The 23,747-nt window shown below is 44.4% G+C and overlaps 1 protein-coding gene across 1 annotated transcript in view; it reads left to right on the top strand.

The window, feature by feature from the left end:
* Positions 1-23,747, top strand: part of MYO10 (myosin X) — a 362,468-nt gene continuing 338,721 nt past the window's right edge. Inside the window, exon 1 of the mRNA XM_011993607.1 lies at positions 1-351. Coding sequence (XP_011848997.1) covers positions 331-351 — 21 coding nt within the window. The 5' untranslated portion in view covers positions 1-330. The remainder of the gene's footprint in view (positions 352-23,747) is intronic.

Raw genomic sequence — 23,747 nt, 5'->3', positions numbered from 1 at the left:
GCGCTCGCCAGCACCCCGCCGCCCTCCCCCGCTTGGGGGAAGAATGTGCCACCAGCTGTTCTCCGCTCGCGAGCGCTGCGCCCAGTAGTGAGGAACTTGGAGGAAGAAGAGACAAAGGCTGCAGTCGGGACGGGCGAGTTAGAGACTTGGGTTTGGGCGAACAAAAGGTGAGAAGGACAAGAAGGGACGGGGCAATGGCAGCGGGGGAGCCCCGCGGGCGCGCGTTCCCAAGAGTGGCGCCGTGACACGCATGGTTTCCCCGGACCCGCGGCGGCGCTGACTTCCGCGAGCCGGAGCGGCACTCGGTAAATCCGGGACTGCGCTGGAACAATGGATAACTTCTTCACCGAGGTGAGTGCGCTCCCAGTCCGACCTGGCCTCCGGAGCCCAGGGAAGGAGGCGACTGCCCACCACGCCGCGCGCCCTGGGTACTTTTCCCTGAGCCCGGGAGGGCGCAACTTTCTGGGAGTCTCCTGAAAACACCCCCCGTCCCCCCCGCGGAGTCTCTGATGAGTAAGCCCAGGCAGGTTTTGTTTCGTCCTGTCCCGCGCTCGCACTTTGCTCCTGGAGGTAGCGAAGGTGCGTTTCCGTTGGCGTGGGTGGCTGGCTCTCGGGGCGCCCCGGGACACCCCGCGCCAGGTGAGGCGGCGCGCGCCAGGGCCCGGGCGGGGCGATCCGCCCGCTCGACTGCCCGGGTGCAGGAAGCCCAATAAAATGTTCAGCGGGGACCTGCCTTTCTCCAAGAAAGGTCTGGTCTGGTATTTCCTTTGCAAAACGTGCGGGCTTCCTGTGCAGGGGTTCAAACACTTCCAGAGGAGACGGCTTAATGAAGTGTGAGAAGGAGAGGCAACGATTTAATCAGTCACTGTTTTCCTTGCCTGCCGAACCTTGGAGACTGAAGTTCTTTGCTCGCCGAGAAGTGCTCTTTTAAGGCTTGGGACAATTCCAGACCCTGGGATCAAAAGATCATATATTTGTGTGGAGTGTCCATGCAGATTTTGAATTCGAATGTAAAGAAAATTCATTTAGGGCTAACAATGGCTATTTAAATAGATGAAACGGATGCCCTCTTTAGGGTCGTTGAGGGTGGGACACTGAAACTTAACTTTAGAGCCCTGTGTCCCCCCTCTGGGATCGAGAGTTACTGTGGTTTCTTGGCTCCCTTTCCTTTCTTGGTTGTGTTTATTTAATAAATTCTGTTTAAGTTTGAGGTTTGAAGTGGCTCAAAGTAAACTTAGTTGAGTTGAGAGAGTCTGATGTGATTTTCGTTGAAAGCCAGGGCATGTTTTTTGAGTGCAGAACCGCCTTGGAGTCTTCCAGCAAATCAGATTGATGAGGGCTTGCCTCTGTGTTAGCCGACTTGGTTTATCTGATTTAATTGGATATAATATTTCAAGTCATTCTGCTTTCTGCATGCTCACTGACTATTCTCAGACAGCTATTCATACTGGCCAAAGTGATAAATGCATTCTTGTTTAGTAGTCGTATCTTGTTTTTAAAAGTGGTATTTCAGATGTGATACCCACATTCATTGTGGAAGGAAGACTAGAAAGGAATTATCCATCAATACATATTTTTCCTTTTTTTAAGAAAGTGAAATATATATAATTATGAGACGCTAGCATTTTCTAGTCCATAGACCTTTGTTTTTATGCTTGTCAAAAGGCACCAGAACTTTCTGTAAGAGTTGCACGTTGTCCAGTGGTAAAGGACCCTCGGGCTGCAGTGAGTTCCGGTGTTTAATTGCTTGCATCTGTAAGAAAAAGGAGGCCCTGCCCCTAGGGCAATGATTCTTAACTTTGTTGTGTTTGTTTTTGTGTTCTCGGTCCCTTAGAAAATCTGATGAAAATACAGAAATTTGTATTCAGTTTGCAGGGATCACAGTCCTCCTGCAGTCTGTCTGAGCACCACGGGGGTCCGTGACTCCCCTTGGGGAGGACTCTGCCCCCTAGTGCAAGTGGGGGAAACATCAGGATAACGCGCTACAGCGTCCTGATCTCGTGTTACCCGGTGAGACTTTGACTTTTCAAAGTACTGTCTTTGTCTTGCACTGGATACCTTAGTTCAGTGTAAAGGCGCCTGGTTGTTGGATTTTATTTCTGTGATCAATATCATTTTGCAGTTGGCCATTAGCGATCTTCTACTCTCTCCTCTTCATTTTGTAGACAGAATCTTAACCCAAAGATATGAGTAAGTCCCTTGCCGAGCTTTGAAGAGCTTGTTCACGAATCCAGAGCCTTTTTCCTTTGCTGCTCGTGACTTTGGTATTTCTGGGAAATTTTCGCTTATTTAAGGTTATACTTTCAATCTTGTGATGTATGTGTATTACAATATTAATTTCTAATCAGCCGCGAAATTTCTACCCTTAAACCTAATCACTTTGAGTGAGAAGGAAGCAGGGCCGGTCAGAGAGGCTAAATAGTGAGATATTAATTGTAGACACACTCCTAACATAGATCCCAGCTCCCCTTTTTGTCTCTCATGTCTTGTAACACAGCATCCTTTTGTTAAATTGTCCAGTGAAGAAAATGCTGTAATGTTCTGTTAGAATAGAAACAGTGAGTGTGGAAGTGATATATTCCCAAGGACAGCTAAATTGGCCTCCTTATCACTAAGTAGAATCCTGTTCTCTGCTTAACTTTTCCTATTGTGGCTTAGGGGTAAATGACTTGTTGCTTGTTGGACAACAGTTTAAAGCCAGTGCTAACAATTGGGGGAAAAAGTACTGAATGAGATGTTGTATATTTAGTCTTGTGTATGAATAGCCAAATAATAAGGAAATGGGAGCTGCCTGTGATTCGCAGCTGCTATTTCTAGCTAGACCAGGGTTTCTCAAACCTGGTACCATTGCTGAGTAATTCTTTGTTGTTGGAGGCTGTCCTGTGTGTTGTAGGAGGTTAAACGCATCCCTGGACTCTACTCACCAATTGTTAACCCTATCCCCCATTGTGACAACCAGAAAGGTCTGCAGACATTGCTGAATGACAGGGGAGCAGAATCACTCCCAGTTGAGATCCACTGAGACCTGTGAAGCAGTTACCTGGCGGTATTAATTCCTATTTGTGTTGCAGGCACAGCCTTGTCTGCACTTGCCTGTTTTAAATAGGATTTGGCTAGGTGTGGTGGCTCATGCCTGTAATCCCAGCACTTTGGGAGGCCGAGGCGGGAGAATTGCTTGAGCCCGGGAGTTCAAGACCAGCTGGGGCAACATGGTGAAACCTCATCTCTGCAAAACTTAGCTGGGTGTGGTGGTGCGTACCTGTAGTTCCAGCCAGTCTGGAGGCTGAGGTGAGCCTAGGAGGTCCAGGCTGCAGTGAGCCATGATTGTGCCACTGCACTCCAGAGTAACAAACTCTGTCTCACAAAATAGACTCTTACTGCCTGCTAGATTGATTGATTGATTAGATAGATAGATAGATAGATAGATAGATAGATAGATAGATAGATAGATAGATAGATCGATCCTACTGCCCGCCGGATGGATGGATAGATAGATAGATAGATAGATAGATAGATAGATAGATAGATAGATAGATAGATAGGTAGGTAGATAGATAGGTAGATAGATAGATAGATAGATAGATAGATAGATAGATAGATAGATAGATAGATAGATAGATAGATCCTACTGCCCGCCAGGGGGAAGCTTGCAAAGCTTGTGCATGTCAGCTGACAGCTGCTGACTTCAAAATGTTCTCCAGGATTAGAGAAACTGAGCATGCCACATTCCTCAGTTTGTTTCTTCATGGGCTTCATCAGAATTTTATGGCTTGTGTGTATGCTTTGGGGAAGCTTGTTTTTTCAGCATTTCTAAGTAAGTTGATAAATTTACTTCAACCAGAAACTAAGTTTAGATGTGTCTGTAACCAGAAGCAATAATAATAAAAAAGCAAACAGAAAAGGGTCAACCAGCAAAGTGGCAAGGCTACTGTGCAAACTTATGTTGATGTGCTGAAGTGGACACTGTTTTCATGTCTTCAGGGCCAAGTACAGTGCCTGCAATATAGTAGGGGCCAGTAACTACCAAATGAACTTGACCTTTCTGTTTCCCTGTTAGACAGAGGTGGGGCGTATCTGTTCAAATACAAGATATTTGAGGATTATTAGTGAGACTAATCAAACACTTTGATTTTCAGAATAAATATGTAAAATGTACATAAGTAAGATACAAATACAAATATAGAAAGCAGGTATTAATGTTTAATGGATAAGTTAGAAATTATTAGTGGAAAATATTCCAGACGTACTTATTTCTTACAGTCTGGTTCACTCTGGATTAGAACAAACATCATTCTAAAGATGTGAAGTCGAAACACCAACCTCTTCTACTTGGGAAGGGACTGTGGTTGTGGTTGGTTTCTGGAGTTGTTCAAATAGCTTTTTAAGTGAGTAGAGTTCCCAAGCCTATTTTCCCCCCATTTGGTAGTGTATTTTGTTTGTTTGTTTGTAATTTACTGACATCTTTTCTTGTTAGAGAAAAATACAGTTATTGGTATTTTTTGGCAGCTTTCTCTCCTCACCCTCGATCGTCTCTCCATGTGTAAAGGGGAACTGCTGAGGACTTCTTGTATCACCAGTTCCTGAAGGCAACCCCTTTGATGACTATAAAATCATAATCAGAAAATTAGCTGGGTCCCTTTCCCTTTTCTCAAAATGGAAATATAGTGTGTTGCCTTTTCTCTGTAGTTTGAAAAGATTTCTATTGTCAAGTACTCATTTTTTTTGGCCCCTGCCATGTTGGGGACAGCAAAGCCAGGGGGAGCAGCTGCAGCAGGACAGTTGTTGCAGCAGGAGCAGTGAGCTGTCTGGCCCGGGTGGGCGGGGTAGGACTGCTTCCTCAGTCCATATCATATGGCCAGCTGTTCCTGCAAAATCAGGCACAAACCAGGAACAAGCTGGCATGGGCAGGTCCTTCACTGTTTAACCAGAGTGGTGGAGGGAGAGAGCAGTGTCTGCTTTTCCAGTTTAGCTGGCTTTAAGTGTACTTACCTTCGAAGATGTCAACCTTGAACGTGCTGTTCTGCTGTTGCAATTGGTAGGACATGGAGTATCTTATTATTATTACTATTATCATTATTATTGTTTTGAGACGGAATTTTGCTCTTGTTGCCCAGGCTGGAGTGCAATGGAGCAATCTCTGCTCACTGCAACCTCCGCCTCCCGGGGTCAAGTGATTCTCCTGCCTGAGCCTCCCCAGTAGCTGGGATTGCTGGGATTACAGGCATGCGCCACCACGCCTGGCTAATTTTGTATTTTTTGTTTCTTTTCTTTTTTTTTTTTTTTGAGACGGAGTCTTGCTCAGTCGCCCAGGCTGGAGTGCGGTGGCCCGATCTCGGCTCACTGCAAGCTCCGCCTCCTGGGTTCTCGCCATTCTCCTGCCTCAGCCTCCCAACTAGCTGGGACTACAGGTGCCTGCCACCACACCCGGCTAGTTTTTTGTATTTTTAGTAGAGACGGGGTTTCACCGTGTTAGCCAGGATGGTCTCGATCTCCTGACCTCGTGATCCGCCCGTCTCGTCCTCCCAAAATGCTGGGATTACAGGCTTGAGCCACCGCGCCCGGCCTAATTTTGTATTTTTAATAGAGATGGGGTTTCTCCATGTTGGTCAGGCTGGTCTCGAACTCCCGACCTCAGGTGATCTGTCCTCCATGGCTTCTCAGAGTGCTGGGATTACAGGCGTGAGTCACCACGCCCAGCCGGAGTACCTTATTATTAGTGAATTTCAACAGTTTGGATTTAGAGTAACTGATAGGTAACATTTTCATGTCACTAGCTTGCAGGGGACGTTCAAGAATGAGCCTCCAGTGAAGTCTGTATTAAGCATTTCCCCTTGCCTAACTGCCCCCAGGCTGAGTGCAGAGTGCCCTATTTTAGCAACAGCGCTTGGCTCCCTCCGATGGGATCTCAGCCAGGTGCTCTGAATCCTGGACTTGAGCTCTCTGGTCTGTAAATGGCCATAATAGTTGCATGGTTATCAGCCAAATTTGAGAGAAGACTTACAGAGCACTTGGCACATAGTAGGTGAGTAATAACAAAGCCTTGGTCATAGTAACTGTATTTTGAAATGAAGAACAAGTGGCCCTTGGTGAATGAAATGTCAGTACTCCTGGTGCAGGGAAATCTCGACCTTAGAGCTTTTGTTCTGAAGTAGCTTCCTGCGGCGTGTTGCATTTATTTGTTTTCTCTTTTTCAGCCCGTACATTTCTGGCAGATTTTGTATTTCCAGAATTCTGTCTAAAGCATGTTCCTATTGCTTATAAAATTAAGTCCACATTCCTCAGTCTGGTTTTCAAGGCTTTCTGATCTCGTAGCTCTCTATTCTTTCCTCCCACGTGGTTCTACACCAGAGGATCTGTTACCCAGTTCCACTATATTCTTTGTGCGGACAGGCCTCTCTGTCTATCGGATGTCCCACCTGTCTGGCTCCTTGTTGAAACCGTCTCTAACAGGTCTAGTTCATGGTGACCTCTATTCTCCTTCCTCTGAACCTGGCTCTCTTTCTGTCTTGGTCTTGTTAGGAGGGATTTACCGCTGTTAGCTAGAGGCTTTACATCCTTTACAAACCCTCTCCCCTTTTCAAATGAGTAAACAGCCTTGAGAGGTTAAATATCTTATTTGTAAGTAAGTTTCATCACTTCCTTGGCATTGAAAGGTCCTCATGGTTGAGAGTCAATCCTTGCGTAATGGTTATTTTCAGATTATTTTATGGCGGGAAGGCGAGATGCTTCTAACTTTTTTCCTTGATTATGAAGCATTTTACAGTTCTTTGAAGACAATAATAAATGTGACTGGTGTTTCTTGATTACAGTCAGCCTCGTACTCAGTATCTGTGGGTTCTGCATCTCTGGATTCAACCAACCTCTGATGGAAAATATTAAAGAAAAATATTGCATCTGTACTGAACATGTAGACTTTTCCCCATGGATTGTGGTATCTGGGGAAGGTCTTGGAACCAATTCCCTACAGATACATAGGGACGACTGTACTTACTATGTGCCAGGCACGTTGCTGGCACTTCACATTTAGTAACACATTTAATCCCTTGAACAAGCCTATGGGAAAGGCTCTATAATTATACCCGCTCCATAGATGAAGGAAGTGAGGCACAGAGAGGTTAACTGACTCAGTGTCACACAGCTAGAAAATGACAGCCAGGATTTGAACCCAGACAGGCTGTGTCCAGAGCTACAGAGAGTTCTTCACTGCCACGCTTTTCTGTCCTACTGATGTCCTTTGCCTTAAACCTACATCATCGTTCTCTAGGCTTTCTGATGAAATGCCCTGAAAGTGGGCAGTTAGTAAATGATTTTCAAGTGGAAAACTGCATGGGAGTTTGGGAAAGCAAGTCGTCCATGCCCTAGAAATGTTGAAAACTCCTTAGGAAAATGTTCATCAGCTTTTAAATATGCCACTGATTTTTATTTGGTTTGCTTTTTACTTAGGAAAGCCAAGTGACTTCTGTTTCCTTGTAAAATGCGTGTGTGTGTGTGTGTGTGTGTGTGTGTGTGTGTTTTGTTGTTTTTTTGAGATGGAGTCTCACTCTGTTGCCCAGGCTGGAGTGCAGTGGCGCGATCTCGGCTCACTGCAACCTCCACCTCCCAGGTTCAAGTGATTCTCCTGCCTCAGCCTCCCAAGCAGCTGGGACTACAGGTGTCCGCCACCATGCCTGGCTAACTTTTTGTATTTTTAGTAGAGATGGGATTTCACCTTGTTGGCCAGGATGGTCTCTATTTCCTGACCCTGTGATCCGCCCGCCTCAGCCTCCCAAAGTGCTGGGATTACAGGCGTGAGCCATCATGCCTGACCCATAAAGTGTGGTTTTAAAGTGTGGTTTCTAAAACTGGTTGTCCAAACCTCATGAGGATGGTAGGAAGGTTTACATGCTAAAGCACTTAGGGCTGTGTGCTCATTCCTGGAATCCCAGCACTTTGGGAGGCCAAGGCAGGTGGATCACCTGAGATCAGGAGTTCAAGACCAGCCTGGCCAACATAGTGGAACCCTGTCTCTAATAAAATACAAAAATTAGCTGGGCGGGATGACACGGGCCTGTAATCGCAACTACTTGGAAGGCTGAGGCAGGAGAATCACTTGAACCCAGGAGGCAGAGATTTTCAGTGAGCCGAGATCGCGCCACAGCACTCCAGCCTGGGCGGCAGAGCAAGACTATCTCAAACAAAAACAAAAACAAAAACAAAACAAAAAACAATATAAAAAATATTAAAACAAAATAAAGCTCTTAGAAAACAAGATGATTTGAGAGGTGTTTATTTTTTATTTTATTTTATTTTATGTTATTTTATTTTATTTTATTTTAATTTTTTGGGACAGAGTCTCACTCTGTCGTCCAGGCTGGAGTGCAGTGGCGCAATCTCGGCTCACTGCAAGCTCCATCTCCCGGGTTCACACCATTCTCCTGCCTCAGCCTCCCAAGTAGCTGGGACTACAGGCGCCCGCCACAATGCCCAGCTATGTCTCCTTCTTATATAAGGATACTTGTGATTACATTCAAGGCCCACCCAGATAATTCAGGATAATTTAGAAAATACGACGAGCAGGCCGGGCACAGTAGCTCACACCTGTAATCCTAGCACTTTGGGAGGCCTAAGCAGGTGGATCACGAGGTCAAGAGATCGAGACTATGCTGGCTAACACGATGAAACCCCATCTCTACTAAAAATATAAAAAATTAGCTGGGCATGGTGGCGGACATCTGTAGTCCCAGCTACTCAGGAGGCTGAGGCAAGAGAATGGCGTGAACCCGGGAGGAAGCAGAAGACACAAAGAAGCTCCCATGGTGCGGCTCTTCATGTTTTGTGGTAGACGCATTGAGACTTTTTTTTTTTTTTTTTTTTTGAGATGGAGTCTCACTCTGTCGCCCGGGCTGGAGTGCAGTGGCCGGATCTCAGCTCACTGCAAGCTCCGCCTCCTGGGTTCCCGCCATTCTCCTGCCTCAGCCTCCCCAGTAGCTGGGACTATAGGCGCCGCCACCTCGCCCGGCTAGATTTTTTGTATTTTTTAGTAGAGACGGGGTTTCACCGTGTTAGCCAGGATGGTCTCGATCTCCTGACCTCGTGATCCGCCCGTCTCGGCCTCCCAAAGTGCTGGGATTACAGGCGTGAGCCACCGCGCCCGGCTGAGACTTTTTTTCTATGCCTTCATATATGTATGTTTCTGATAAAACAAACCTGTAACGTTTTTCACTGAAGAGTTGATTGAGAAGAGCTTTAAATATCATTTGTGGGGCAGAGGCTAGAGTACAAATTCAGGCCCCATATCACATATCTAAACATTTAAAAGTTATAAATCATGCTTACAAACTGGTAAATAAAATGACTTCTACTCTGCCTGGACAAATACATCTGTCATTAGGACAGAATCAACAAACATGTTTCTAGCTATGGATTTTATTGCTGATAGCAAAATATCAAACATGCGTGAATTTAATTACAGTTGCCTGTGTCTGGGTGTGCTGTGGATGTTTCATGAGTAATAAAGACGTATACTCCATAGTATATTTTCATAAATCTATTTTTCTTGTCCATATTTTAGCGAACTCACTAGTTATGTGGTTATAGTCAAGATTGTCACAATAGTTTGTTTTACGGACAGTAATACTATGGTGGTAGAACCTTTCTTTGTGGTTCTTAGATTATTCTTTTTTTTTTTTTGCGGGGACAGAGTCTTGCTGTTTCACCCAGGCTGGAGTGTAGTGGCGCAATCTTGGCTCACTGCAACCTCCACCTCCTGAGTTCAAGCAATCCTCCTGCCTCAGCCTCCGAAGTAGCTGGGATTACAAGTGTGTGCCACCATGCCTGACTAATTTTTGTATTTTCAGTAGAGACGGGGTTTCATCATGTTGGCCAGGCTGATCTCAAGCTTGTGACCTCAATTGATCCACTAGCCTTGGCCTCCCGAAGTTCTGGGATTACAGGTGTGAGCCACCCCACCTGGCCAGATTGTTCTTTTCTTAATCTAAGTCTAGAGATGGCCTGCTTTGCTGAGGCAGAACAGTAGTTACTGACCTTATCAACGAAATTCATACAGCAATATTTAGATTAAAAAAAGAATGAGATTGCATATGATAGATTATTGATTTTAAGAAGTACTACAAAGTATTTTAATTTCATTATCCAGATTGAAAATCCATAGTCTGAAAATCCAATATTTGAAATGCTCCCAAATTGGAAACTTTAAAAAAAAATTTATTGTTAATTGATACATATTAGATTTATATATTTTCCAGGTACATGTGATCATTTGATACATTCATATAATCACATCAAGGTCATTGGGATATGCATTACCTTAAATTGTTATCTTTATGCTAGGAATATTCAAATTATCCTCTTCTAGGTATTTCGAAATGTACAATCAATTAATGTTAACCATAGCCACTCTATTGAGTGCCGAAATGACACTCAAAGAAAATGCTCTTTGGAGCATTTTGGAGTTTCAATTTTTGGATTAGGGATGCTGAACTGGTATATTGCAAATATTCCAAATTCTGAAACACTTTTGGCACCAAGCCTTCTGGATAAGAGATAACCAAGGATTCTGTATAAATCATTATTATTGATATTGTGATTTATTACCATTTCTTAAATCAGGTATTTCTGAAGTTCTTTATAACTTTTCAATGCTGTGTATGTTATAAAGAAAACTGAGGCTGGGCACGGTGGCTCATGCCTGTAACCTCAGCACTTTGGGATGCCGAGGCGGGTGGATCACTTGTGGTCAGGAGTTCGAGACCAGTCTGGCCAACAAGGTGAAACCTCATCTCTACTAAAAATACAAAAATTAGCCAGATGTGGTAGCATGCACCTGTAATCCCAGCTACTTGGGAAGGCTGAGGCAGGAGAATCACTCGAACCCAGGAGGCAGAGGTTACAGTGAGCAGGGGTTGCACTACTTACTCTTACTTACTCTGTTGCCTGGCAACCCAGGCAACAGAGTAAGACTCCATCTCAAAAAAAAAAAAAAAAAAAAAAGTGTTTTCAGAGAATATATCGTAATGCATATTGGCCAGAAAATGGTCTATATGAAATGTTTGGGAATTAGGTCTATGTGACTCTTTTCCTTCTCAGTCATGCAGATGTTTTATTTTATTCTGATGTTTAAATATTTTCTTGAATTATTAACTTTTATTGCATGTTTCACATCCAGGTCCTCTCTGATTGAGAAAAAGTTTTCTCTAAAATTATTCAAAACATTTGTTAAGCTAAATGGCCAAATTATTTCTGTTTGGGTTTTGGGAAATTTTTGCTATTATTATTAATAGTAAGTGATGGTTGATACTAAATAACTCCCGCCAATAGAAATTCAAAATTAATATCACTTTCCAAGTATGACCAGGATTTGTACTTTATTTGAGGAGTGTCTTCATGTTTCCTTTTTTTTTTTTTTTTTGGCCATTTTGATGTGCGGGGGTATCCGGGTTCAAGAATAGTCTGCCCATTCTTCCTGTGGATATGTCATCAATTATATTATATGAATATTTTGAGTTGTTTCTAGAAAATAGCACATGAACGCTTTTGTACTTAAGTCGTTGCATGCTTATTTGATTATTTCCCGAGGAGTAAAATTTCCTGGGAGTGGAAATGTTGGATCACAAAGTTTGCAGGTTTTTATTTGGATTATTTGGCAGTGGAAGTTTCATGAGAGGTATCAGTGCAGCTGGTAGCGGCACAGCTGAGATACCCTGTCATGACGTATTTATGACCCCGGGGATTTTGTAACTCCTTACCGGAAGCTTAAGGAAATACATTGATTAGTGGAGGAAGTTAGCTCATGATACTAGATTTTCGTTTCCATTTTTAGGTCTTCTGTGAACCAGGAGAAGGCCATCTTTTCTGTTAATTGCAAACAAGGCTGTTGATTCACATGCTCCACCCCACCCCCCAGCGTGGTTGTTGATGTTCATTTAAGGCCAAAGCACACTCAAGGGACTAGGCTGTACATTGCCTGGGGAGCCAGTGGACACTCATTTGGAGAATTATTTGTATGGATTTTTACTTTATTTTATTTTTTTTTGAGATGGCGTCTCACTCTGTCATCTAGGCTGGAGTGCGGTGGTGCAGTCATGGTTCCCTGCAGCTTTGATCTCTTTGGCTCCAGCGATCCTTCCACCTCAGCCTCCTGAGTAGCAGGGACCACAGGCCTGTGCCACATCGCCTGGCTAATTATTACATTTTTTGTAGAGATGAGGTCTCCCTGTTTTGCTTAGGCTGGTCTCAAACTCCTGAGTTCAAGGGATTCTTCCCCTTTGGCCTCCTAAAGTGCTAGGATTATAAGTGCAAGCCATTGCACTTGGCCAATTTTTCTGATTTTTTTTTTTTTTTTTTTGAGATGGACTCTCGCTCTGTCGCCCAGGCTGGAGTGCAGTGGTGCCATCTCGGCTCACTGCAAGCTCCGCCTCCCGGGTTCACGCTATTCCCCTGCCTCAGCCTCCCAGTTAGCTGGGACTACAGGCGCCCGCCACCGCGCCCGGCTAATTTTTTTGTATTTTTTAGTAGAGACGGGGTTTCACTGTGTTAGCCAGGATGGTCTCGATCTCCTGACCTCGTGATCCGCCCGCCTTGGCCTCCCAGACTGCTGGGATTACAGGCGTGAGCTGCTGCCAATTTTTCTGATTTTTATTTCTTCGCATTGTAGTATCCTTGTGAGTTTAACCCTAGGTGGCAACAGTTATTATGTCGTGGTGGTTCACACGTTAGGTGGCCAGGATGTTAGGGAGTGTGTGTGTGTGTGTGTGTGTGTGTGTGTGGGTGTGTGGGTGTGTGTGTGGGTGTGGATATGGGTGTGTTTAAGGCTTTTTATTTATTAACCTGGGAAATCTTTCTGGACTTTGAAATAAGAGTTTAGTGCCAGGTGAAAATACAGTGCATCTATGACAATGTATATACCATTGTCGTTTAATACAGGTTTACTTCTGTTTATTTCTACCCGTGTTTTGTTCTTCTCATGGTGTGACCCAGGGAGATTTAGCAGTTGAAGGCTGAAGAAATTAGAACTCTCGTTGAAACTGGGCAACTTACTATTGCAGAAGAAAACACAAGTTCACCCTCCTCTCCCCTCCCCTCCCCTCTTTTCTTTTTTCTTTTCTTTCTTTTTTGATATAGAGTCTTGCTCTATCTCTGAAGCTGGAGTGCAGTGGCACTGTCACAGATCACTGCAGCTTCGACCTCCCAGGCTCAAGGGATCCTCTTGCCTCAGCCTTCTGAGTAGCTGGGACCATAGGCATGTGCCACCTTGCCCAGCTAATTTTCAAATTTTTTGTAGAGATAACATCTCACTGTGTTACCCAGGCTGGTCTTGAACTCCTGAGCCCAAGCTGTCCTCCCTCCTCAGCCTCCCAGAGTGCTGGGATTACAAGTGTAGGCCATCACATATGGCTTAGCACAACTTTGTAAAACTCACCCGTCCAGATGGCTGAGCTAACCATTCTCAGAAACAAAACTGCAACCCTAGAGCAGATACGTGAACACTTTGCCTTGGCCCAGGATCCTGAAGACAGTGACCATGGACTTGCTGGCTAGCCTTGCCTCCTCTGATGCCTGCTGCAGCTCACACTCTCCTCCCCTGACCCTAGAGGCTGCTGCACGGGCGGCCCTTCACACACTCCTTTTAGACCAGCAACATATTGAGCTGTTTCAGCCTTCCCTTGCACTTCATTTTCTAGAGAGCCGCGCATCTGTTTGGATCTTACTTTTATCTCCCCAAATTTGTTACTGTTGTTGTTTTCTCTCTCTGAAACTTTGCTGTCACAAGCTGGATTCTCTTAATATCTGATTATCTGATTATTGCAGGTGGCTTGGAGCTAAGGGCTAAGGTGTGCAGTCCTCTGGGAGTTTTCCCCCTCGGATTCCCAGATGTGGGCACATGTGCCCTTTTGTTCAGATCTTCTGATCCCTGGCACCCTTGATTTTTTATTTTTATTTATTTTTATTTTTTTTAGACGGAGTCTTGCTCTCTCACCCAGGCTGGAGTGCAGTGGTGGGATCTTGGTTCACTGCAGCCTCCGCCTCCTGGATTCCAGTGATTTGCCTGCCTCAGCCTCTGGAGTAGCTGGGATTACAGTCACGCACCACTACGCCTGGCTAATTTTTGTATTTTTAGTAGAGACAGGGTTTCACCATGTTGGCCAGGGTGGTCTCGAACTCCTGACCTCAGGTGATCCACCTGCCTCAGCCTCCCAAAATGCTAGGATTACAGGCGGGAGCCACTGTGCCCAGCCCCCTTGACGTTTTTGGCCAGATCAGTCTTTGTTGTGGTGGTGGTGGGGGGGTGGTGGTGGCTGCCCTGCCTATGGTAGGATTCTGAGCAACATCCCTGGTCTTGAATCAGGAACATACCCTCACCTCCTGGTTGTGACAACCAACTGTCTTCAGACATCACTAGGAGGCAAAATTGCTCTAAGTTGAGGACAACTATATCATGTCTATACTCTTAGGGCCACAGATTAAATTTGTTAGTATTTTTTCGATCTTCCTCATCTCCACTGTTTCCTTTTTTTTTCTTTTCTCTTTTCTTTTTTCAGACCCTGAATTCCAGCAGATCTACTGTTTCCTAATAGCCTTTCACAGTAGGAAATGTGTGGGAGACCACACATTTATCAGTGTTGAAATTTTATTCTTTGGGATCCAGACTCTCCCCATAAGGTTTACGCATTTACAATCATTATTTACTGTCTTGAGTCATGTGTTCAGTTGTTCAGCCTAGTTAGAATATTCCCGGCCAGCTGGAACCACTGCCCTAAGGCTTCCATTGGTCCTTGTTCTCAGACCCCTCACCCCCTAAGTGCTTTTTTAGGTCCTTTCCCTAGAGTGTTAGAGAAATATTTATTATACTGAGTAATTAAACTGACAGTTGTTCTCCACTAGGAAAAAGAAGGTCGTATTATCTCGTAAAGCTTTGAGGACATGTCAAGTTATGTCAAGGTAAATTACATCTGCTGCCTTCTCCCACATATATCTTGTATAGTTATTCTGGTATATATTTATTTTATTTTATTTTATTTATTTTATTTTATTTTATTTATTTTTATTTTATTTTAATTTCATCTTATGTTATTTTTTGAGATGGAGTCTTGCCCTGTCACCTAGGCTGGAGTGCGGTGGTGCGATCTTGGCCCACTGCAACTTCCAACTCTCAGGTTCAAGCGATTCTCCTACCTCGACCTGTGGAGTAGCTGGGATTACAGGCGCATGCCACCATACCTGGCTAATTTTTGTATTTTAGTAGAGAGGGGGTTTCACCATGTTGGCCAGGCTGGTCTCGAATTCCTGACCTCAAGTGATTGGCCCACCTCAGCCACCCAAAGTGCTGGGATTACAGGCGTGAGCCACCGCACCTGGCCTATTCTGGTATACATTTTTTTAAAAAGTCTAGACTCAGAAGTCACCCAAATAGTATAGAGAAGCTGTTTCTGTGTACCTGCCACATCCCTGGTAGTGACATCTTACGTAACAAAATACAGTGTGAAAATCAGGAAATTGACATTCCTGCAGTCTACAGGCCTTACTCATGTTTCACCAGTTTGGCATGCATGCATGTTTTGTGTGTGTGATTCTGAACAGTGTTAACACATGTATGGACATGTATAACCACCGTAGTCACAATACAGAACTGTTCCATGACAGTCCCTTAGGCTCGCCTTTGGTAGCACCCCAGCCTCCCTCCCTCTAAGCCCTAACACCTCCGTCTGTTTTCTCTATAGTTTTGTTATTTGAGAGTATTGTATAAATGGAATCGATCAGTACATATTCTTTTGAGATGGACTTTTCACTCAGTGCCTTTGCCGCCCGTCCATGTTGGTACACATGTCAGTTTTGTTCCTTTTTATTGTTAAGTAGTATTGCATTGTTCAGGAACAGTTTTATTTATTTTGTTTATCTTATTTTATTTTTTGAGATGGAGTCACGCTCTGTTGCTCAGGCTGGAGTGCAGTGGTGCAATGTCAGGTCACTGCAGCCTCTGCCTCCTGGGTTAAAGCGATTCCCCTGCCTCAGACGCCCAAGTAGCTGGGTTTACTGGCGTGTGCCACCATGCCAAATTTTTTTTTTTTTTTTTTTTTGAGACCGAGTTGCCAGGCTGGAGTGCAGTGGCACAATCTCAGCTAACTGCAGTCTCCACCTCCCGAGTTCAAATGATTCTCTTGCCACAGCCTCCCAAGTAGCTGAGACTACAGGCGTGTGTCACCATGCCCAGATAATTTTTATATTTTTAGTAGAGACGGAGTTTCACCATGTTGGCCAGGATGGTCTTGATCTTTTGACCTCATGATCCGCCCGCCTTGGCCACCCAAAGTGCTGGGATTACAGATGTGAGCCACCACACTTGGCCTAATTTTTGTGTTTTTAGTAGAAATAGGGTTTCTGCGTGTTGGCCAGGCTGGTCTCAAACTCCTGACCTCAGTTGATCCACCTGCCTTGGCCTCCCAAAGTGCTGGGATTACAGGCGTGAGCCACCCCGCCCGGCCTGCGTGTATATTTATTCCGTTATTTAACGTGTGAAAGTTTATTGGACACTTAATCATGGGCTAGGACTGTGCTGAGCTTTTTACATCTATTAATTCATTTAATCTGCTTGGTAGTCCTTAAGTGATTGTGTTGATTACATCTTTATTTTATGTAGGAGAACACAGAGTCTTAGAGAAGGGAGGTGGGCTGCTCAAGTTCACACAGCTGGGAAGTGATAGAGCCAGGATTCCGGCCAAAGAGCTCCAGCTCCATGAACTCATTTGGAGGGGAAGGCAGTTGTTCTGGTAGATTTTTTGTTTTGTTTTTCGTTTTTGAGATGGAGTCTTGATCCGTTGTCCAGACTAGAGTGCAGTGGCATGATCTCTGCTCACTGCAACCTCTGTCTTCTGGGTTCAAGAGATTCTCATGCCTTAGCCTCCTGAATAGCTGGAATTACAGGCGCCTGCCACCACACCCAGCTAATTTTTGTATTTTTAGTGGAGACAGGGTTTCACCATCTTGGCCAGTCTGGTCTTGAACTCCTGACCTCAAGTGATCCTGCCCTCCTTGGCCTCCCAAAGTGCTGGGATTACAGGCGTGAGCTATCACACCTTGCCATTCTGGTAGGTTTTTGAAGTGGAAAGGATGTTTTTGAAGTTCAGGAATGCGTATTTGCTTCTTCATACAGAGCAGCGCAGTCAGGTAATGCAAGTCCAAAAGGAATTAGCTAATTGCTGCCAGTGACTGGAACAAGGAACAGAAATTTTCCTATAGCCGAACAAAAGCAGAAAGATAGACCTTCCGCTTAGTTTTGTGATGACAGCAGCTGCACACTCAACTGAGTGATTGGTAAGTGATCCCTGTTCAGAGTGAGGGCTGGAAAAATTGTTTCAGCGGGCCAGGTGCGGTGGCTCATGCCTGTAATCCCAGTACTTTGGGAGGCCGAGGCAGGCGGATCACATGAGGTCGGGAGTTTGAGACCAGCCTGACCAACATGGAGAAACCCCGTCTGTACTAAAAATATAAAAATTGGCCGGGTGTGGTGGCACATGCCTGTAATCCCAGCTATTGGGGAGGCTGAGGCAGGAGAATCACTTGAACCCGGGACGCGGAGGTTGCAGTGAGCTGAGATTGCGCCATTGCATTCCAGTCTGGGCAACAAGAGCAAAACTCTGTCTCAAAGAACAAAAAACAAAAAAAAAAAGAAAGAAAAGAAAAATAGTTTCAGTGAAATTTTGTGTTTCCAGGGAGTATCTGTGTGGAATGCCAAGGCCACACTGAATTTCATCAGTTATTTTTTTGGAGTTTTGTCTATTTCTGGTAAACTCCAGCTTCCATGAAGCAGCATTGAGGGAAAGTGTATTTGCTTTGGAATCCATATGCAGTTTGTAAATTGTGCTTGTAATCCGCTGAGCTGATGCTTCTGTCTGCCTTGTAGATGGAAGTGACACGCAGCTGTCTAGTCTCTAGTCACAACTTTGGGCTTTTGAACTGTTCACATCTTCCTTACCCGAGTTGGGGAAATGTGCTGTTTCTTTCAAGTTTAATGATAAAAATTTTAAGAAACTGTTTTGGAAATCTGACGCTCCTTCTAGTAGTATGAGACTTTAAAAGGTAATGGATGGTTTGCATTTAAACCAGCTTTTGAAGGCTGTGATTCAGTTAAGGTGGTGCTCCTTGGCAGCTGCTAATATTTTATATCCCTATGGAATACATATTTTGTAGTTTAGAAAGAAAATGGCTAGCATGGTTAGATCAGCAGAAATATTCTTTGTTGTAAAGTATGTAGCCTGGAAGTTATAAAGGGATGGATACATAGGTTAGAGTTACTTTTTTTTTTTTTTTTTCGGACCCAGGGTCTCGCTCTGTTGCCTAGGCTGGAGTGCAGTGATGCAATCACAGCTCACTGTAGCCTCGACCTCCTGGGCTCAAGAGATTCTCCCCCCTCAGCCTTCTGAGTAGCTGGGACTACAGATGTGTGTACCATGCCCATCTAATCTTTTCTTTGTTTCTTTTTTTTTTTTTTGTAGAGACGGGTCTCCCTATGTTGCCCTGGCTGGTCTTGAACTTCTGAGTTCCAGTGATCCTCTCCTCCCCTCTCAGCCTCCCAAAGTGCTGGGAATACAGGCATGAGCCACCATGCCGTGCTAGAGTTACTGTTTTGTATAGAATGGTAGTTCTCAACTGGGGGCACTCTGGTCTCACTGGGGATATTTAGAAGTATCAGGAGACATTTTTGATTGTTACCACTGATGGGAAGTCACTATTGGTGTCTAGTGGGTAGAAGCCAGGGATGCTGCTAAACATCCTCGATTGCACAGGGCAGCCCCCACAATGAAGACTGATCCCGTCTAATATGTCAGTAGTGTTAAGGGTAAGAAAACCTGATATAAAAGATTGATTTATAAGAATCTCCCCTCTTGTATTTTATTTATTTATTTATTTATTTATTTATTTATTATTATTTTTTGAGACAGAGTCTTGCTCCATCATGCAGGCTGGAGTGTAGCGGCGCAGGGTCTCTGCTCACTGCAAGCTCCGCCTCCCGGGTTCACGCCATTCTGCCTCCTGAGTAGGTGGGACTACAGGCGCTGCCACCACGCCCGGCTAATTTTTTTTGTATTTTTAGTAGAGACGGGGTTTCACCATATTAGCCAGGATGGTCTCGATCTGCAGAAGTCGTGATCCGCCCACCTCGGCCTCCCAAAGTGCTGGGATTACAGACGTGAGCCACCGCACCCGGCCAATCTGTTTTTTATTAATTTTAATACCTTCATTATATGTAGTATAACTTGGTTATATTATATATCTGGATCTATAGTTATATATTTGTCTTATTTATTCCAACATTGATTTCTGCAGCGTTGGTGAATGGTTGGGATATTAAGCCATTTTTATTTCTAGGCCATCTCAACTTTGAGTTTCCACTGATACAAGAAAGGAAGGAACAGACAGTGCGGACCTGATGTGTCTATTTCTGAGATGAAAGAAAGATAGAAGGGGCTGACATTAGCGATCTACACTATATTCTTTGGACCTCTTCGTGTCATCTCATTATTTTAGTTAATTACCAACTTTCGGGTTACTAACCCTAACAATTCAAGATTCAGCCTCTTTGAATGGCGTACGTGAACCTTTACCAATGAATTCATACCTTTTTTCTTTTCCGTTTCTCCCAATTTTGATGAGTAAGTGTGTGGTTTTTCTTCTTAATTTTCACCAAGCTTATTGTTTTCTTGCCAGCCACAGTAATGAATCCCTCTAAAACCTTGGTGAGGGCAGTTGAATCAGCACGCAAAACTTTCTTATTTGCTGAAAATAAATGGAAGGCTGCTTATAGGTTCACACCCTTACTGCTCTCATTAAATCTTCAGGCAGGAGGGAAATGAAATTGGATCATCTTAAAGTTCCTGGATTTAATCTATGATTTAGGAGGGAGTTCTTTCCATGCTTCTCCTCTCCTGTTTTCCCTTCCTAGCAGGAGGAGAAAAAAAGCAAGTCATTTAATTTAATCTGATTTTTTTTTTTTTTTGACTTCATGGCTTTTTGACATTGGAAGAGAAATGAGCCATCTTTCTAGAGGAGCTTTAGTGTCGTGTGTGCTTTTTTTTTTATTGATTGGGAATAACTTTAAAAGACTCCTCAGAACTCCAAATGGGATATTTAATTTGTTAGAACACGAGTCTGCACCACTGTCTGTTGACGGTGAAATGAATTGACTCAGTGGATAATTTGCTCAGCATTAGCTGACCCTGACGTAGTGGAACGAAGGTCTCTGGAGATGGTTCATGGTGGAAATCTGGGCTTGATGGGCCGGTAATGAGGCTTCAGCGATGACATCTCTACCAAGGCTGAGGCTTAACACTCAGGGAACCAAGCGATTCAACTGGTAAGCGACATGCTTTGAATGTTTACTCATTAGCTCTATTAATTCAGATTCATTATAAGAGATGTATGGTGAGTGATTTTTTTTTTTTTTTTTAAAGTCTCGCTTTGTCACCCAGGCTGGAGTGCAGTGGCGCAATTTTGGCTCACTGCAATCTCTACCTCCTGGGTTCAAGCAATTCTCGTGCCTCAGCCTCCTGAGTAGCTGGGACTACAGGTGTGCGCCACCACACCTAGCTAATTTTTTATATTTTTAGTAGAGACAGGGTTTCGCCATGTTGGCCAGGCTGGTCTTGAACTCCTGACCTTAGGTGACCTGCCCGCCTCGGCCTCCCAAAGTGCTGGGATTGTAGGCGTGAACCACTGCACCCAGCCAATGATGAGTGATTTCTTTGCATCAGAGATGACTCTTGTTGAAGACCACTGTTGATGGAATTCAGCATGACTTCGCCTCTGCCATGGGACCTCTGATTGGCCTGCCATTGCTGTGGTTGTACTGGTAGCTAGGAGGGTTCTCACCCGCTGCCATTAGTGAGACCATGATGCTGTGGAGGGAGGTGCGGAGGCCACCAAGGTAGTACAATTGATTGACTGATGCGCCTTGGAGGGTCCCTCAGATTTATCTATAAACCTTTAAAAATAATAATGATAATCATAGAGGACATCTGTGAGGAACTTATTTGGTGCCATTTGCTGTGCTGAGCCCTTTTACAGATATCCTGGATATCATTGAGTCCTCTGCATCTTAGGAATTGTTGTTAATCTCATGTAGAGATGAACTACCTATGGCTTGGAACCCACTTGTGTTCCCTGGTGGGACTCTTGACTTCTGGAAGTACTCTTTTTGTCTTGCACTGGATACCTTAGTTCAGTGTAAGGGGGCCTGGTTGTTAGATTTTATTTCTGTGATCAATATCATTTTGCAGTTGGCTATTAGCGATCTCCTACTCTCGCCTCTTCATTTTGTAGACAGAATCTTAACCCAAAGATGTAAGTCCCATGCCCAGCTTTGAAGAGCTTGTTTGTGAATCCAGAGCCTTTTTCCTTTGCTGCTGGCGACTTTGGCATTTCTGGGAAATTTCTGTTTATTTAAGATTATACTTTTAATCTTGTGATGTATGTATATTACAATATTAATTTCTGATCAGCTGTGAAAGTTCCACCCTTGCAAAGTCCCACAGCCAGATGGGATCCCAAGTTTCTTGGCTCCTCCAGAGCCTGTGTGTTCATTTCTTCTCTTACAAGTTCATGTCTCAGGAGCTTATCACTGCTCTCACGGCCAGGTGGCTTGCCAGTTCCAAGGACTGGCGGTGCCTTTATAAAATACTGGGACTTTTTCTAGTGCGATACGATCCCATACTAGGCAGTGATTAAATCTCAAAGTTATTTTCATGTCTTGGGTACCCAGTGGAAGGCATGTTTTGTGTAGACTCCCTTAAATGTAGGAGAGACATATCTGGGGCTAGAAACTTAGCATTTACAAATAGGCAAAACAAAAGTAGTAGACTCAGGAGAAAGAACAGGTCTGCAGAATTAACAGTGGCATGCTTAGGTGGGCCACGTAAGGTCTGTCGGGTGTCACTAATCCCAGTGAGGTGATGGTTATGGTGCATATTGATCTCTTCTGCTGACCGCTGTCTGATACTAATAATGGATGTTAGGTTCTTGTAAGAATGGGCTTGCAGGCTTCCAGCGGAAGCTCCTGAAGGTCCTTGGGAAGGTTGTCACAGGCAGGAATCACGTGGAGTGGCAGCGGAGGAAAGGCAGCCTGGCCAGCTGTTGGAATCGGCAGAACTGGCTGTGGCAGTGGGCGCTCAGCCAAGCTGCCCGCACTTCCTGTAAAACACCCTGGTCTCTACCCAGCTTCCTGTAGGTACTCTAGGAAGAAATGCCACCTTGAACCTGTGGCCTAGCTTGCAGTACCATGCTGGAACAACATTAAGGTCTTTGTCATTTGGTCAGGATCGGACGGACTTGTTTGTGTTCCTTTGCTTTTCCTGTCCCACCACCGAAGTTGGTATCTCCAGGTGTCTGTTTCCAGGGAGGAGCCCAGGTTAGCTGTGTTGTGTTGTTTCTTGTTTTAACTGAAATCCCATAAAAGGGGCCGAATGTAGTATCCATCTGATACTAATAATGGATGTTAGGTTCTTGTAAGAATGGGCTTGCGGACTTCTTAGCGTATTCCAGCAGAAGCTCCTGAAGGTCCTTGGGAAGGTTGTCACAGGCAGGAATCATGTGGTCCAGGTCCAGGTCGTTCCTCCTCCTGGTGTCTCTTGGCTCCCTCTCCTTCTTGTCTTTTTGTTTTGAGCAACTGTATCTTAACCTCCTCCCACTCTTGCCACATGGCGGTCTAGTCTTTGCCTGGCCTGTTGTTCTTGGAGCTGAGAATTTTTGCTGACCTTATTTCTGTACTTCAGCATGTACTTGTGCATCCTGGTTCTCACTTGTCTCTCTTGTTCTGACTCAAGATGTTGTGGGCTCCTAGCCACACCCAAACCCCACATTGCACACCTCCGCTTGCTTTGGCCACTGCCCGGGGTTGGCTCTGCTTCTGTAAGCAGACAGGTCAGTAGCCTGTCTTCCACTGCCAGCCTTCCCTGGCACTCTGGACACTGGCCAGCTCTACAGCCTATGACTTGCTGCTGTCCTGGGGTCCCAGTGATGTCTTCATCCTGCCTTAACCGGAGTAGCCACCCTGCAGATGCGGTTTTGCAAAAGATGGCTTCATTCGCAAACTGGAGAAGAAGGAAATTCTGTGATACCAGGGTGAAAGTCAAAATTAATCATTCAGTCTTGAGCTTCAGACAGCCATACACGTACACACAAGGAGAAGCAGAAAACTGTAGTTTGAAATATTCATATGCAATTCATACCCTAAAGGCCTGGATTCCTTCTAGCATTACCAAGTATGCATCTCTGTGCTTTATTGCTAAAGAGGACTTGACTATTACTCAAGATCTGAGTTTTTTAAATGAACTGACAGGAGTGTTAAGAGAATTTTGATAGCGGCCTGTATCTTTGTCTTTGAGTTTTTAGCACGTTTAAATGCCAAGTATGAGTTTTTTTTCCTCTATAACGTAATCTTGGAATTGAGAAAAGGGTTTGTTTTATAACTAGGGAGAAAGAAATAATTTATTTTTGTGTTCGATGTCAGTCACAAAAGAAGGCAGGCACTGAGAGAAATGTAAACTCCTTTTTTGGTGAACTTTATTAAAACCAAAGGGAAGATAGAATTGGCTTTTTTTTTTTTCTTTTTATTTTTTTTGAGGGATATCCTTGCGTTCTGGTGTTCAGTTGGCGGGTGGCCAGAAAGCATGCCTGTAGCTTAGGAATCATCCCAAGCTAAACTAAGAGAAAACGTCTGACTTGCTGGAGGCTGAAATACAATCTCGGAGGTACCATGG

The sequence above is a fragment of the Mandrillus leucophaeus genome, unplaced genomic scaffold (genome assembly GCF_000951045.1).
Source record: "Mandrillus leucophaeus isolate KB7577 unplaced genomic scaffold, Mleu.le_1.0 Scaffold430, whole genome shotgun sequence".
NCBI lineage: Eukaryota > Metazoa > Chordata > Mammalia > Primates > Cercopithecidae > Mandrillus > Mandrillus leucophaeus.
Note: the sequence above shows the minus strand (reverse complement) of the source record. Positions and strands in the feature narration are given on the sequence as shown.